General features: G+C 58.1%; 1 protein-coding gene across 7 annotated transcripts in view; it reads left to right on the top strand.

The window, feature by feature from the left end:
* Positions 1 to 17317, top strand: part of BAIAP2 (BAR/IMD domain containing adaptor protein 2) — a gene marked incomplete at its 3' end in the record, with an annotated part of 71024 nt that overhangs the window by 15118 nt on the left and 38589 nt on the right. For all 7 annotated transcript variants that reach the window (XM_082605237.1, XM_082605233.1, XM_082605236.1 and 4 more), the window contains exons 2-3: positions 490 to 565; positions 2083 to 2169. In XM_082605237.1, the coding sequence (XP_082461363.1) occupies positions 490 to 565; positions 2083 to 2169 (163 nt within the window). The remainder of the gene's footprint in view (positions 1 to 489; positions 566 to 2082; positions 2170 to 17317) is intronic.

Raw genomic sequence — 17317 nt, 5'->3', positions numbered from 1 at the left:
TGCAGTCAGGCTGTGTGTTGCTCTAATCAGAGCTGACGTTTGGTAATTGATGTGTTGTGTGAAGATCGTGGTGGGAGGGGGCTCCAGGCAGCGATGAACCTTTTGTGTGTGGCCTGCGGAGGGACCTTCCTCGCTGACACAGCCCTGCCAGATGGGGTAATGGCACCTCAACGCAGCATATCTGAGCGCCGGATGTATGTTGGGTGCTGCCCCATGTGTCGTACGCGTGCTCACTTGTTTAATCTGCAAGGCCCCTATGGAGCAGGTTCTGTTCTTTTCCCCATTGTACAGGTGTCAGGACTGAGGCTTGGGAAGGGCATTTGCCCAAGGACATTCAACAGAGGCAGAGCTGGGATTTGGACCCGGGGTCCGGCCATGGCTTCGTGGTCTCGATCCCGCATGTGATGCTTGTGGGACTTTGCCCTCGCCGTTCAGGCCCCCAAGCCGCCGGGTGCCTTGCCCCTGATGCTGTTCCCTGCTCTCTTCCAGACCATCATGGAGCAGTTCAACCCCAGCCTGCGGAACTTCATCGCCATGGGCAAGAACTACGAGAAGGCGCTGGCAGGTGAGACTGACGTCCCTGGCCCGCGGGTGCGAGTGAGGACATCTCAGCAGGTGGACAGCTCCTGGGGCCTGATTAGGGAGGGACAGTGGTGTTTCCAGAAGCACACCGTGGTAGAGTGAAGGTGTAGTGCTGCACCACGGAGGGCCATGATGTTTAGCGCACGCTGTGGACATGGGGCCAAAAGTGGCAGGATGGTTCCAACCCTGGAGCTGGGGGGGTCGGCCTGCACATTTCAGGCCTATGGTGGTTCCTTTCCTGAAAGCATCATCCAAGGATATCTTACCCCCGGGGGCTTTTTCTCAGAGTGACGTAACTTCATTCTCAGTTGCACAGCATCGATGGCCTAGGGTGAATCCATCAAGGCCCAGCCTGGGGTCTCCCGCTCGCATGCCCCAGCCCTTGGACACGAGGCACAGGCCTTCTTCCAGGCTCCTCCACCCCCACCTGGGCCCCCAACAAAGTTCTGTGTGTGGGGGAGCCTGGAGGTGTCCTCCCTTTCCCCATTTTCCTGGACTGCCCCATAGGACGGAGCCCCTCAGCTGCCCTCGGCCTCCCCAAGGCCAGGCCTGGGCCCGCTAGGCTTTCCTTTCATCTCTTTCAAGGAGCCCACCCTGCCCGGCAGCGGATGCACTCCAGCTGCTGGGGTGCGGAGCCCGCACACACTCCCAGACTGCAGAGCAAATTGCGTGCGCTTAATTGAAAACTACCTAAATAAAATGTGATCAAGTGTCCAGTAATAAGTCCCTAACTGGGTTCTGGAGAAAATGGACTAGAAATAGTAATTGTGCTGCTGGCGGGTGCTCCCCACGGCCCTGCTCCAGAGGCGCCCTCGTCCTCCTTCCAGCGTGAAGGGCAGCTGCGGGGGGGCTCTTCTGATGAAGGAGTTTGTGGGCACACCCGGGGTCTTGAAGGGTCTCCGAGTTCCTGGAGGAAGCTCCATCCCAGGCAGCGGGCACCAGGTGTGGTCCCAGGAAGTCAGCAGGCCCGGCGCTTTCCATGCCAGTCCCTTGCGAAGTCAGGTTAGAGCAGAAGTTGCCCTGGGAAGTGGTGTGAGTCCCTCCACTCCGTCCCCGTGGTGCTGCCTTTAGCCCACTTTGAGCGTGTGACTCACTCCCACTTACAAGGCTCTCTCTGAGACCGCAGACAGGGACAGAGTCCTCAACCCAGGTTGGCTGCGGGGGGGGGGTGTCTTCCTGCCGACCCACTTTGCAAGTCTCCTGCCTGGGGTTGGTGTTTCTCTCGTCAAGACACCAGGCCTCGTGGTCGGGGTGGCACCCTGCGATTTGACTTGAATAGCTCTGGACCCAAGCGGTACACTGTGCTCTTACCCAGGGAAGGAGCTCTCAGGATTGGAACAGAGAACATCAGCAAGAAACGGGCTTAGGTCCTGCCCAGGCTGGAGCCTGCTGGGCACAGGGGAGGCCGCTGACTGGCAGGCAGGCAGGATGGCCGAGTAGGTGCTGCAGATGTTGCTACTTCCTAGCGAGGGAAGTAACTGCCCCTTCCTCTTCTCTCAGGCGTGACGTATGCTGCCAAAGGTTATTTCGACGCCCTGGTGAAGATGGGCGAGCTGGCTAGCGAGAGCCAGGGCTCCAAAGAACTCGGTAAGACCCCTAAATGTGGCAGAGACCCCGGAAGTCCCTGAAGTCGTTGGATGTCCCCATGCCGATCTGGGACCCCGCCCTGTCTTGCGTCTGGTCCTTTGATTTGGGATCAAGTTTTCCCTGTCCAACAAGGGAAGACTTCCTAAAATGGCAGTTGCCCTCGGAGCTGGCAAGGGCTGTGGGGCACACACCCTGCTGAGAATGGGGTGCACCGGGTGGCTCCAGGTCCCCTGAGAAGCACGGTGTGGGGATGAGGAGACAGGCAGATCCACGTTTACAGGTGTTTGTGGCAAAACTTGAATGGCCGGCATAGGGGAGCCATGTGAAAAGTTGGACTCAGATGATGGTCTTTAATAGTGTGGGGAAAGGTTCCTGGTATAAAAATGAGGGAAAAAGGAAAAAAAAAAATATGAGCGAAAAAGCATGCACACCCATAGCATGGTGTGACCAGATTTTGTAAAAATACATTGGGGGCACGTTTATCTCATAATACAGGAAGAGACCCCAGAAGTTTAACAGGTAGAATTTCTGGGATGAATTATTTTCTCTATGCTTTTACTGTGTTTTGCACATTTCCGACATGAGCTCACGTTACTTTTATAGTCGAGGCACACAGTGTGAAATGGGGAGAGCTGTGGGCTCCCTCGGAGAGGCTCTCGGTTGTTGGCAGGTTTGAGGGCGTTTGTTTTCTCTGTGTGTCCATTAATTCCAGCTCCCAGAGGTGCCTCTGTCTTATCTACGGTGCGGCCTTTAGCAGAGGCTGCCCACTCGCGCTCGCAGCACCGCCCTTCAAACTTTTCACACCATCCTGCCCCGGAAGTCAGGCCTGCCCACTGCCGGGCTTTGTGGTGCCTTCTGCTGCTCCCTTGTTTGAGGACACGGTGGCCCAGCTGGCCCTGGGTCCACACCATCCCCAGCAGGCCTGCCAGGTGTGTGCGCTGTGTGTCATGACTGCCACCCTGGCAGAGCAACAGTGGCATCCGGGTTTTCCTGAGAACAGAGAACAGTGTAAAAGCCAGACACAACTATGGGACCTTCCTGGGCTGGGGCTGGGAGCAGGGGCAGGCGACCATGTGCAGGCGAGGCTGGGCGGAATGAGTGACCAGGGCCGGACTCCTCATGTGGGCTGGGCTCTGCTCACCTGGATGTGGGCCTTCCTTCAGTGTCTACAGAGCTGGCTGGTCTCCGGCTCTGTGGCTCTAGAGGGAAACCTGCTGGCCTCTTGGGGACGCTCAGCTGACCTGCCCTGGGCAGCCCCGTGAGGACATGGAGGCCGGGGTGCTGTGGTGGTCAGGCCTGCAGGCTCGGCCTGGCTGGTGACTTGTTGGATGTTTGGGCGGATGGAGACCTGGACCCCTTTGTGATCAGCGATGGCCGTGAACCAACTGACTCTGAGCTCAGTGGCCACACGTGGGCTCCGCCCAGTGCTCTTGGGCATCCCGGCTGCGGCTCCTGCAGCCACCGTCTGGGCCCCTTGGAAGAAAGTCGGGTGTTGTGTGTGATCCTGTGTGTTTATACACGGCTCCTGTCTGTGAAAGGGGCACTTTCTTATCGTGGTTAATCATGGTGGCCTTCTCCCCGCAGTCACACACACGTGTGGAAGGGGAGGGTCTGTCCACGGGGAGATCGGGTCCCACGTGGCCCCATAGTGAGGGTGGGCGTGTGCGAAACCGCAGTGAGATTCCAGAACTTCCCGTGGGCAGAGTCCTTGGGAGTTGTTGCTACAGCAGGCCCCGTGAGCAGGACAGCAGCCTCCTGCTGTGGAGTCCGCACATGGAAGGGGCGGGCGGGGGGCTGGAACATCCCTCCACCCACCACTCTAGGAGCTGTCTGGGCTCTGACCTGAATCAGGGAGCTTCTGGTTTACTTGTGGGTTTTTGAAATCTCTCCAGGGGCTTTTGGGGCTTTGTGCGTCTGCGGAGGTGGCTGGTGAGGACTCTGTTTCCTCTACTCCCAGCGGTTCTGACACCAGATGTGGGTTTTCTTGCACCAGCCAGCCCTCCAGTTTCTGAGGACCCCAGCTGGGCATCCCATAGTTCAGCTCACTTCTGACACGATCTCCCCGGGGTCAGTGCAGACCCACAGGGTGAGGGCCCCATCCCGAAAGAGTGCCCCCCACCCCAGAGGCTGGCACAAGTCATGGGTCCCCAGTTCACCACAACTCTGTCCAATTTGGCTACAAATCAGATTCCCACCACTCCCTCCTCAGATCTGGTAGTTTGCTGGAACGGCTCACAGGACTCAGGCAGAGGCTTACTTCAGAGTCCCAGTTTGTTGTAAAGGGTATAATGAAGGACCCAGGACTCAGGCGGAGGCTTACTTCAGAGTCCCAGTTTGTTGTAAAGGGTATAATGAAGGACCCAGGTGAACGGCCAGAGGAAGGGATGCACAGGGCAAGGTCTGGGAGGGTGCCGAGCGCAGGAGCTTCTGTCCGCATGGAGTCGGGGTGCCCCACCCTCCCAGTACATGGATGTGTCCACCACCCTGGAAGCTCTCTGAACGCCATGGTTTAAGGGTTTCCAGGCATGAACAGTTGTTGGCTCAGTCTCCAGCCCCTCTCCCAGAGGATGGGGGTGGGGCCCAAAGTGCCACTTCTAACCCTGGCTCGGTCTTTCTGGTGACCAGCCCCCATCCAGGAGCCCACTCAGAGTTGCCTCATTAGAACAAAGGATGCTGCTATCACCAGGAGATAACAAGGGATTAGGAGCTCTGTACCAGGAACGGGGGCAGAGACCAGTGTGCCTTTCTTTTCAGGTCACTGTCAGCCCTGCTCTGGGAACTGAATTTTTTCTTTTGGCAACAGCTTTACTGAGATGTAATTCACATGGCATACAACTCACCACTGAAAGTGTACAATTCACTGGTTTCTAATGTATTCACAGAGTTGTGCAACCATCACCATATCTAGTTCCCAAACTTTTCCTCACCCCCAAAATGTAAGCCGTCCCCATTAGCAGTCACGCCCCCTCCCCCAGCCCCTGGAAGCCACTGATCTGCCTCTGTGTCTGTGGCTTTACCTGCTCCGGACGTTTCATATGGATGGAAGCGTGCACTAACCCATCGTGACCATTTGTGTCCAGCTTCTTTCAGTTAACATCGTGTCTTCGAGGTGCATCCATGTTGTAGCATGTCGGCTCCATTCTTTTTATAGCTGAATAATATTCCATTGTGTGGATTCCATTCCCCAGTTGATGAACATCTGGGCTGTTTCCATGTTTTGACCAGTTTCCATAGCACTGGTGTCAGCAGGCGGCACAAGTGTCTGTGTGGACCCTTCCTGTATGCCTGGGAGGGGAACTACTGAGTCGCACAGTCGGAGTTGAATTTTTATTAAAGCAGCACACACCCTGGTTTAAAAATAAGTCTCCCTGCCCCCCACGTGCCCGAGGCCCACTTCTCAACCCTGCATGTTGTCTGCCTGTATTTGCTTTCATACATGTAAACAGGCAGGTTTGTGCTGCTGTTTTTCATGTTTTGTTTTGTTTTTTAATCTTTCGGCCATGCCGTGCGGCACGCGGGATCTTAGTTCCCCGACCAGGAAGCAAACCCGCACCCCCTGCGGTGGAAGCACGGAGTCTTAACCACTGGACCGCCAGGGAAGTCCCTGTGCTGTTCTTTTTAATTTTGGACCTTATTTAATTAATGTTTTCCTAGGAGATTTGGATTTAGCATTTTTATACCACTTCTCGCCCCCCCCCAATAGAACGATGACAACTTTTGCTTAAATCGGTGTCCAGTATAGACTTTGTGCGGTGCTGGCAGGAATGCTCAGACAGAGCAGTCTGACTGCAGTGCAGCGGACTGCACGTCTGAAGTGGAAGCATGATGAGATGGACATGAGTGCACACCTGCCTAGGTAGTACACACCTGCCCAGGTAGCAAACGGCCCTGTCACCCCCAGCATTTCCTGGGGCCCCCCAGAAAACCTCCTGCCTCTCTCCCTCCGTGCCCCCCACCCCTTGCCAGGCAGCCACTGCTGTGTATTCTGCCCTGAGACTCGATGTGCATTTGCTCAAGTTTTGTGTAAATGGACTCGAGTAGTGTGTGCCGTGCTCTCTCTTGGTCTGGCCTCTTTTATCTCATGATTGTTTTGAAAGTCATCCCGATGTTCCACGTACCTCCAGACCATCCTGCCTTCGTGGCAAGTAGTTTCCGCTGTGTGGAAGTGACCCGTTGTTTATACATTCTTCCGTTGATGGACATTTGGGTTGTTTCCAGTTTGGGGCATTTCCACGTCTGCATTTCTCTAACGAACTAACGACGTCGAGCATCTTTTCACATAGTGTTTGCCGTTTGTTTATCTTCTTTGGTGAAATGTCTCTTCAGATCTTTGTCCCCCTTTTTTCAGTTGGGTTTTTGTCTTATAATTGAGTTGTAAAAGTTCTCTGTGTATTCTAGGTTGAAGTGCTCTCTCAGATATATACTTTGCAGATATTTTTTCCCAGACTGGCCTTTCATTCTTGTCACAGTAGTTTTATTTATTTATTTGGCCATACCACATGCCATGTGGGATCTTAGTTCCCCAACCAGGGATCGTACCCCCTGCAGTGGAAGCGTGGAGTCTTAAGCACTGGACTGCCAGGGAAACCCCTGTCACAGTGGCTTTGGAACAGAAGTATTTAATTTTAATGAAGTCCAGTTGAGTGACACTTTTTCTTGAACTGTGGTCCATAGGTTTTTGTTACTGTTTTGACAACTTTGTTTTTGCTGGAGTTAATAACTGCTTCCCTTCGTTTGCATAGTCATCAGTTTGTGGTCATTAACTCGCTCCCAAACCCAACACCGCGCTCTGGGACTCCTCCCTGCTGGCCGCAGTCCCGTTAACCTGGCTGCTTCTCCCACTCTTGGAACTTGCCTCCCAGAGCCCCGACCTGCTCTGATACCCCGGGCCGGTGGCTGACCCATGCATGGGACACCCCTTCTCCACTCTGGGGCCATGTTTTCTGGGTCGTAGGTCCTGTTTTACTCCCTCAATTAGGGAGATCATCCTTCCTTTTAATGGTTCCTTAGCAGGAAAAAGGGAAATAACGTTTCTGAGCCCATGTCTGTCTGCAGATGTTTCTCTACCTCGCACTGATGGCTTAGAATTCCAGGTGGGAGACCGCCTTCCCTCAGAGTCCTCACCCCCCTGTCCTCTGACTTCTGGTGTCGTTTTGGCTGATTTTTTTTTTTTTTAATAACGTGAGGTGTTTTTTTTTTTTCCCCTCCTGGAAACTTTTGAGATCTTTGTCCTTGGTTGGGTGTTGTGAAATTTCCAGATGTAGCTCCAGTGTGTATGTTGGGGGAGGGCCCAAGGGGGCCTGGAGAACAAAGCATCCCAAGGGTGGGTGTGGTGTGTGGCCTCCCAGGCCACGGGAGGAGTAACCCAGGGCAGGGGTTAAGCTGCAACTCCGACCTTGGGTGAGGACAGCAAGGGCACCAGGAGGGGCGGAGGACAAGAGCAAGGGTATGTCCACAAGTGCAAGGTGGACAAAAACGAGGCACTCTGGCAGAAATGGGAAAGTCTGGAGAGGAGGAGGGGGGCGAGGCTGGGGGAAGGGGGCAGGGCCTGGCAGGAGCTGGGGCTTCTGGCCGTGGGAAGCCGGGTTTGTGCAGCCTGCTTGTTGTACCCGCATTACGATCCGCCTGTTGCCTGCAGTAGCGGGTGCTGCGTTTTCACTGCTGTAGAATATTCCGTGAACACGTGATGAACACAGTGTATTTCTCTGTCTTCTCGATCAGCGCTTGGGTTACTCCCAGGGGGGGTGGGTTTGCTGCTCTGAACGAGCTAGTCCTCAGGACCATGATGCCAAGCCCACCGTGGGGTGATCTCCACGTGGTTCCACAGCAGCCGCTGCCCCGGTGCTCACCAGTGTGACGCCACGGGGCTCTCCCTTCAGGCCCTGCTGTCCTCCCACGTGACCTGCGTGTGAGGGTTCGCAGTGCTCCTGTCTGAGTGAGGCTGGGCACCGCTGCCTTCTACTCCCATGCCCTCATGCCCGCCTCTGTGTGGGCGAGTCCCACCCGGCAGGCCACCCAAACCCCAGGCGCCAAGGCAGCAGCTCTGGTCCACCTGGTGCTGGAGGGGAGGGAAAAATCAAACCAGGACCAGCATCTCGTATACCAGCAGGACAATTGCTTCTGCTTTGTTGTAACTAGGGGCGTGCTGGGTGCCCGTGTACCAGGGGCCGATGACCCAGCCCAAGGGGGATGCCCGTCCTGGGGCTGCCCTGCAGTGACCTGCTGAGAAAGCTGAGGGCTTCCAGGTCCTTTTGAGCTTTGAGGCCCTGGTAGAAGTGGCAGAAATTTCAGATTTGGGACCCTTTGCTCTTGGCTGGAGTGTGGTGGGGATTGGGGTTTGGTGGTGCACTTTGGCCACTGTCCTCATGGAACAATGTCACTGGGTCACTTGCCTAGGAAATGTTTTCTTCTCAGTTCCTCGGTCTCATTAGCTCTGCCTGTGGCCCTGGGCATCTGTATGAGCTCCCCCTCCCCAAAAGCTGGTTGGGACCCCAGGTAGGGGGGCCTCTGCTGATTCCCGAATTATCTGAATCTTGGACATTCATTGACAGGCTGTTTGGTCTGGCGTGTGGCCCATGTTTATAGGTGTCTGTTATGTTTGAAGGGAACATATGTTCCCTGTTTATTCCGATTCTGGGTGCAGGGTTCCCAACTGTGTTCAAATCTTCAGTAATTCCACCTCCTTATTAGTAAGTGGAAGAGGCGTTTTTCTTACTCCCCAGGAAGGTGGGCTCATCAGTTTCTCCATGAGGCTTTTGCTTTATGTGTTTTCCAGCTGAGTTATTGAGTGTGTAAACTACAAGTTTCGTGCAGTACTGTTTTCCTGACAAGCTGAACTTTATGAGGGGAACTCCTCTGTTCGCAGTAACCCTGTTTTCAGTCTGTTTCGTTTCATGCTGAATTTGTTTTCCTCCACCCTTCCTGTCTGCAGCAGCCTTGGGGAATTACTCGTTTCTGACCACTTGGTTTCTGACCAAGAGATGCGAGGTCTCTGCTGTCCTGGGGATCAACCAGAGCCCTCAAGGGGTGAGTGCCTCTGGGGAGGTGGTGCCCCAGCCGAGGTGTTGCAGCAGCCTGCAGGGAGCTCTGCTCACACTGACGACATCCTGAGCCAGGCGCCGGGCTTCTGACCAGAGACTTAATCTCGAGGCCCTGCAAAGTGGGGCTTCATCGGCCCTCTTGCTGCCCACTTCCTGCTGGGGTCCCTCTGGGTGTGGCCCCTGGTGGCTTTGGGGTCAGGGATTGCCAGGCAAGCAGTGGCAGGCACCCTGGCCACTCCCCGCTCACCCTCCTTCCTCTGCTGATCCCTGCCCCGTTCTTCCAGTTCCTGCCTTTTCTTTCCCACGAAGGGCAGGAGCTGTATGGCTCCTGCTCTGCTCCCTGGGCCAACAGACCACTAGGAAGGTGTGGGATTCAGCCATGCAGACCCTCGTCTAATGCTTCAGGGGGTACTGCACCCCCTCCCCGTCTCCCTACGAGCCCTGCGCTGCGTCCCTCCCCGTCTCCCTACGAGCCCTGCGCTGCGTCCTTCCTGCATAGAGTGAGGGTCTTGAGCAGCACATCACCCCCCCGCCACGCCAGCCAACCACGTACTGCCCAGAGCTGGACCCCTTATCACCAGAGCAGAGGCCTCTGACGTGAGGTCTCCTGCCGTGAGCGAGGCTGAGGCCCGTGGAGGTCAGAAGTCACAGCCCAGTCGCTGTGCTGCGGCCCCTTTGTTCCCCGTCCCTGTGGAGAGTGAGTGGCCGCTCTGCCTTTGGTCCCGTGGCCAGGAGTCGGCTTGGGGCTGCAGCTCCAGACCTCACAGAGGAGCCGGCCTCTCATCTTCACTCCACTCGGCTCTGGGTTTGCTTTGATAGGCAGGCTGCTTAGTCGGGGTGCAGGGATGCCCGCCTTCCCCATCGCCTTGCCGCCCTCTCATCCCCCGCCAGCAGCCACCCACACTTGCCGTGGACTTGTTTCCCTGACCACCCCCCCACAGCTCCGTTGAGGCACACCTGGTGCCGCCCCCAGGCACGTGATTACAGAGGCCATCGCCATCTCTTTGATCTGTGTACTTGGGGTAGCTTTTCTGAGGCCCTGTCTGCTTGCTTTCCTCACGGATTTCTGTGCTCATGGGGCTGACCGGCAGCTCAGTGCAGCGGGGGTGTCCCATCTGGGTCCGAGGCTCCAGGCCAGTCCCTGGTGTGTGCAGACCCAGGCCTTCCCCAGGCCAAGGAGCCAGGATGGTGGCCCAAGAGGGGGTGACCCCGATCACAGCACCCTGAGGGGGCTCGCTCTCCAAGCTCATAGACCACAAACTTGGGGGTTTGCTAAGATCTGGGAGTGAGCATGTTTTCATGTTTGTTTCTCCTTCTTCTTTCTCTACCTTGAGCCTGGAGGCCACAGGGCAGAGGGGGCAGGTGGCTCCTTTGCTGCTGGCCACAGCAGGGTGCACCCAGCCTCTGCCCGTCCCCCTGACACAGGCAGCCTGAGATGCCAACATGGTGGGGAGCATGGCGCAGAGTGGGTATTTCCAGACTGCTCTGGCGTGGGCTCTGGGGCTGGTCGGGGAGGAGGTCGGATCTCCCGTCAGGCAGGCTCCTTTTGCCCCAAAGGAGGGAACAGTACAGATGCTGTCCTCTTGTCCTGGGCACTGTCAGCGGTGCCATGTCTCCTCTGGGCTCTCCCATTGCCTTAAGCTTTAAGTCACAGGACACTTAAGGTCACATCAAAGCAGAGAGAGCAGGTGGAGACCCCCCCGCCCCGTGCCTGTCCCCTGCTGGCACAGACCAAGTACGGCAGCATCTCATCTGCACCCTGTCACTGTTCCCCTGGGGTGATCCCAATGGCACCTCCTTGCTTCTCCATCCAGCCTCCGTGTGCACTGTTGGCAAGCCCGGCCTTGGCCATGGGGCTGAAAGCACACATGTCCCCCAGTCCAGGCAGTGGACAGGATGGCTTCTGGGCCCTCTGTTCCGCCGTCACAGCCACTCCAGAATGGGCCTGGTGCAGCATCAGTCTCTGTGTTGTCCTGCTTGCTGGTTTCTTCCCCAGTGTTGGCTCCTGGGGAGCCTGCTCCTAGGGGCGCCACCATGGACCTTGACCTCATCCTTTGTGCAGGGGAGCCCACTGTCCTGTCCCCCTCACCGATAGCCGTGCCACCATCTGCAGGAGCCCCCAGGGAGCTGGCACTCCTGAGCACATCCTGCCCGCCGGGTGGCCCCCTGCAGCCAGGCCCCCAGCTCTACTCCCCAGAGCCACTGTGCAAAGAGCAGGGCTGAGCCCAGCACAGGCAGGAGTAGGAGGTGGAGGCCAGAGTCCAATGCACCTGGGCTCTGGGCACAGTGCTCAGGTGGGCAGGTGACTCAGGGCTCTGTGCCAGAATCATTCATGCAAGAAGAGGGTCAGTCAGCTGCCCAGTGTCTGTGCAGGAGGTTAAGGTGACATATCCTGTGGAGCATTCTAGGCTTTCCTGGCCAGCAGCACTAACATGAGGCCATCACTGCAGCGAAGGCCCCAGCCTGCCCTGAGCCCTCTGTTTCCTCCGTGTGTGGCCGACCTTCACGCTGGGCCCGTCCCTCCTGAGCCTGTGTCCAGGGCCTCTGCCAGAGCCTCACCTGGACATTTCGTCCATCTGTGCAGCCGAGGGCCAGCGGCTGAGCGGCTGTTTTGTTTGGCCCTCACCATCTCCTGAGGTCTCTGTTGTGTTCTCTGCCTTTGAAGAGCCCGCTTGTTTGTGATCCCGGGCATGTGTGTGCTTGCAGGTGCCCTGGGCCTGTGCTTGGCCGCCACCTGCCTGCACCCATACTGGTATCTGCACCCGCACCCATGAGAGAGCAGGAGCTCCGTGCTGGGCGGGGCCTGGGGCAGGAGGCGGCTCCCTGCACCTGAAACTGGGCCAGGTTTGGCCACTGAGTCACTGGATTAAGGTGTGGCCTGAACACTCCCCTGGCATTTGGCTGCTGTCCACGCCCAGCTACCCGAGTGAAGAACCGAGGCAGGCAGTCCCATGCCACCTTTGGAGACTCGCTCCGTGGGACTTGGCTACCTCTTCTGGTTCCTGCAGGTGCCGGCTGACTTTCCCACGACTGCCTCATGCTTAGAGGCACGGGGTGGCCCTTTCCTGCGAGTGGGTCGCTGAAATGCAGGGGCCATGTGACCCCAGGGGACTTTGAGACTGTTGCCGGATAGTTTCCTTGGCAGAGGTAGTTCTGAGATGGTGCCACAGGCCATCCACCAGGTTGGGGGGCTGCCCACCAGGTTGGCTCCTGTGCTCCCTGTGAGGCCGGGAGGTTGTCGGGCTGCATCACGGCCCCTTCCATGTCATGCAGAGCTGTCAACACCTGGCTGGGGAGCCCGAGTGTGTCCCTGCCTTCCCTGCAGGTGGGTGACAGTCTGTCTCACGTCCACGTGCTGTCAGACCCTAACAGCAGGACCCACCTTTGACTGCTAAACCTGACAGACGCCACTTGGAGGACTTAATTACAGCCGCACAGTGGGAGCCAGGGCGATTTCACATCCCTGAGGGTCCTGACTCAGAGGACCCACATCACCCTACATTGTGGTCCCATGATGGCCTGGCGTCCCCAGGCTGGCCTGGAGTGGACTCCTTGCCTGCATCCTGCCTTCACCTCCTCTTCCCGATAACGCCAGCAACCCCCGCCATAGCACATGGAGGGGGTGTCCCTTAGCCCCTGGGAGAAGTGGCCGGCACACGGGCTGTCACCAGAACCCCAGGAATAGGGTCCACGCTCTCCTGGCCTCCCTTAGGCCTCGAGCAGATCTTGACACCAGGCAGGTTTTTTGCAGAGTCTCTGTCCTCGTGTCCGGCTTTGTGTGGATGCTAGACAGGTCAAAGCCTGGGGCTGAGCACAGGGTAAGAGGGCAATCTGAGGGTCCCCTCTCAGGGCCCCCTGGACTCACATGACTGGTGTGAAGGGCCAGGGGCTCCAGCGTGTCCACTTCGCCTGCCCTGATGAGAGCTTTATGGGGCAGGCTCGAGCCTTTGTCGGGAGGGATTAATAAACGTCTTAATTGGATCTGCCTGTTCTCAACGCCTTTGGCCATAGCAGGAGAGACGGCTCAGGGTGTTTTCATGCTTCCTCGGTGTCCAAGGGCCCACTCCAGGGTGGGAACATCCATAGGGAACAGCGGTGTGTGGCTGTGGTGACCCCACACCCTCTGGCCTGGTTCCTGGGGGTCCTACTTGGGAGGAGGGGAAGGGGGCCCCCAGCTGTGGTTCATTCTGAGCCTGGTTCTGGTGGTGAGGTGGGGCTGGCAGGGTCTGTGAGGATCAGGCCTGGGGCTTGTTCCCACTGAGGGGGAGCGGGGAGCATGTGACCTGACCGGGGTCCGTAGCAGGAGGCTCGCCGAGGTCTTTTAAAGCCCATCCTGCAGCAGCACGCCTGTGAGGGCTCTCCCACCACGGCCAGTCTGACTTGAGTGCCTGGGTGGCTGGAGGGCCCTGGGGGCCCCCAGTCCTGTGACCCCACCGTGTCCCCCCTGAATTGAGGTCCCGCCGGCAGCGTGTGCTCTGTTCTCAGTGTGTCTGCAGCTCCCTGCCCCCAAGTGAGAGGGAGGAGGAAGCGGTCCTTTGTTTATCCTCACAAAGCAGAGGGCCAGTGGCCCTGGAGCATCCCACACATGGCGGGGGGGCCTGGCCTGGGAGCCTCTGTGGCAGGTCTCCACCTGTTCCGAGGGTTGCTGGCTGGCCCCTGGGTCCCCGGCGTTGGCAGGAGGGCAGGTGTGTCAGAGGCACTGTGGACGCTCTGACCGCAGAGGCCTGGTTACCTGATGAGCAGTCCTCAACTGGGCCTGTTCCCGTTTGTGTCTCGCATGATTTAGAGCAAGTTGATGCCTGAGAAACCGTCCCCAGGAGAGCTGATGTACACTTGGACAGTTAATCGGGGGCATGAGTGGGCAGGTAGATGGGGAGCCACCACCACTTCTGGGGGGTCTTCATGGCACTTGGTGAGGATCGGAGCAGCGGTGCCTGCCCGGCCTGGGGCACAGCCTCACGGGGCTCTGTGACCCCTGGAGGGTGGCCGCCCTGGAGGAGGGTCATCCATGCACCTTCCAGCTCTGGGCCTGGCCTGCCCGTCCTGCCGAGGTCCAGGTGACCTCCTGTGGTCGGAGGTTGTGGCCTTGGCCACTCATGTCGCTGCTCTGGGTGGAAATGTGGGAGGAAAACCCCGCCCTCTGTCCACACCCACGTTTCCCTGTCCCCTTGTGAGTCGCGTCAGGCAGGAGAAAAGAAGGCGTTTTGGGCCTCCCTGGTGGCGCAGTGGTTGAGAGTCCGCCTGCCGATGCAGGGGATACGGGTTCGTGCCCCGGTCTGGGAGGATCCCATATGCCGCGGAGCGGCTGGGCCCGTGAGCCATGGCCGCTGGGCCTGCGCATCCGGAGCCTGTGCTCCGCAACGGGAGAGGCCACAACAGTGAGAGGCCCGCATACCGCAAAAAAAAAAAAAAAAAAAAAGAAGGCGTTTTGAAGCACGGTGATGCTGGCGGGTTGGACGGTCTGTCGATGTGAGTTCCTGCCCCGCTGTCTCCCGGCAGCACAGCCAGTGTCTTGCAGTGTGCCCTTTCCTGCTGCTGCTGCGGGGACCCGGCTCAGCCAGCGCCTGCCCGGCCCATGGGCAGAGGACGCCAGGTTGACCCTGAGTCCCCACCTCCCTGTCGCCCAGGCTCAGCCCACACGCTCCACGGCCTCCTGTCGGCCAGTTCCTTGAAGCAGCCCTCCAGTCGGCCTGGGCGGCCAGCCTGGGAACCCCGAAGCCCCGAGTGTAACTGTGGATGCCTGAGAGCGTGTGGATTGGCCGAGGACACGTCCAAATGCGTATTTTGCTTCAGGAGGCCCGGGGCAGGCCTGAGCTTTTGAGATCTGATCGGACTCCCGGTGTGGCCGATGCCGGTCCAGGACCTGACCCAGAACAGTTAGGGCAGAGGCTCAGGACAGGAAGGAGGCCAGCCCAGACGGTTGGGCCACGTGTGGTCGGTGCCTCCTCCACCTCGTTCCACGACACTCCGGTGCCTGGGCGTCCACTTTGGACACAACACTGATACCAACACCAAGGGGCCGTTTGGTCTTGCTCTGCTTCAGAGCAGCAGTCAGGGAGGGTCACTGTCTGCTATCATCACCATGGCAACAGCCATCGATTTTTGTCCTGGTTATCCTTTTGGCTACCTGCCATTTTTTGCCATTTTGTAGGCAGGAGAAGAACCCTGCTTCTACCAGGGAGGAACTGGTGACTTTGAGGCCAGCAGGGAGGATGGGGGTGTTGGTGGCTGATCCCAGAGGGGTCCCTCAGTGCTGTCTGAGCTCCGCATCCCATACCGGTGGCTCTCACGGCCGACGCGACACCCCCGCAGCCCTCGGCTGTCTGTCTTCCCGGAACAAGAGCTCTATATTCGTGCCTTGTTCAGGCGTATGCTAATGAGCTCTCAGAGGCGCCTTTCCGCTCTGGAAGCCACCAGAATAATTGAGCATTATGGATATTTGCTTCAGAAGGCTTCAGGAGGCAACGGGCGCTCCCAGCCAAGTTTGAGCAGCTGACCCCTTGGCTCAAGAGCCCCTTGGCCACCAGCAGGGAATGGGAGCTCTGGCTCCTCCTGAAATGACAGATCCTCAAGAAACGAGTATTTTGGCGCCCTTGGTGGCTGCCAGTGACCAAAAGGAACGCCATGACCACTTGGCAGTAATAGTGCCTCCTGCTCGCCAGGTCCAAGTCCAGCTCTGCGAAGACAGGGCTGGAGGTTTAGTCTCCAAAGGAAGGTCAGACACCTTCTCTGTGCCCCCAGCACCATCTGGGACTGCTGAGGACTGTTCCAGCACGTGGCTCTACCTGGGAGGAGGCGGAGAACTCCTGCCCACCCCACCGCAGCACACGCCCGCACACGTCAGTCTTGTGGTCGCAGAGTCACGGCTGTGCTGGTCTCACCTCTGCTTCTCCTGGAGAGGTAGTCAGGGGTCTGGTGTCAGTGCCCAGGTGGGGTGAGGGCTCCCGGCAGGCCTGTGGCTGCTATGGTCCTCACCATGGTCCCCCAGGCTTCACCCCTCACACTCTGTTGGGCTCCTCTAGTGGGGGGGAGGATTGCTAAGGTGGCCCTGGCTGGACTTGATCAGGGAGCAGAGGGGCCATCCTGGCACCCCAGCAGTCATGCCTCGTGATCCCCCCAGATCATCCTTCATGTGACGCCTGCACTGGTCAGTCCACTCATTACTGGTCAGTAACCGTGCGGACGTTCTGCTCTCAATTCCACAGCCTCCCGGCCACCCCAGCCTGGTGTTTCAGTGAACTCCAGCCCCTGCCTGACGTGGCGGTGCCGGCAGAGAAGGGCCAGTCTCCCTTGGAGAGACCTGGCACTGTAACCCCAGGTCCGGGAGGACTTTGACCTTTGTGGTGCAGCTGACAGCCCTGGTCCACCCTGCCTTTTCAGACGGCTTCATTTCTAGCTGCATCAGGGCTTGGCTGCCCCCTGACCGGTCACCCAATTTTATCCCCAGGAGGGAGCAACATCAGCCACTTTGGAGTTGGGGCGGGGGCCTCGGGAGGTGGCTCCTGTCAGTGGAGGGATGGTAGGACCCTCCCCAACGCACGATAAGGCTGCTCCTGTGGACCCATCTGGCTGGGAATCTGGCCGGGGTGCTCATGTCCTGGGGTGATCTGGCTTGACGTCTACTAGGCGGGGGGCCAGCAGGTTACAGGACTGGCCTTCAGGGCTGTGGCAGCCCAGGGAGCCCTTAAGGATGAGCCACATGGGCAGGGACTTAGCACTGGATGTTCCCATTCTTCCCACATGTTCTCAGATACTGTCCTGGAAGGCTTATGCTCTGGGAGTGGCCAGCATGGTCTGAGAGGTCCAGGTCCAGGCAGCTGGGGAGCCGGGCTCTCATCAGTGTCCACCTGAGCTGACCCCCAGCAAGAGTGAACAACAGCACGGGATGAAGAGGCATTTGTAATGCTGCTGAAGACACCCACTTTCTCGTAGCATCAGCTCCCCCTGCACCCTGACACTGTGCCTTCATGGGAGCCCCCTGGGCTCTTGTCCACAGAGCCCTGTGCAGCGTCCCGTCTTCACGGCCAGGGTCAGAGACAGACACGGCCCTCTCACAGTGGGAAGGACACAGGTGTGAGGATGGGAGTGGTGAGCAAGAGACCAAGCCC

This window comes from Mesoplodon mirus (assembly GCF_964341445.2).
Source record: "Mesoplodon mirus genome assembly, chromosome: 18".
NCBI classification, from domain to species: Eukaryota; Metazoa; Chordata; class Mammalia; order Artiodactyla; family Ziphiidae; genus Mesoplodon; species Mesoplodon mirus.
This window is presented reverse-complemented; position numbering and strand designations above follow the sequence as displayed.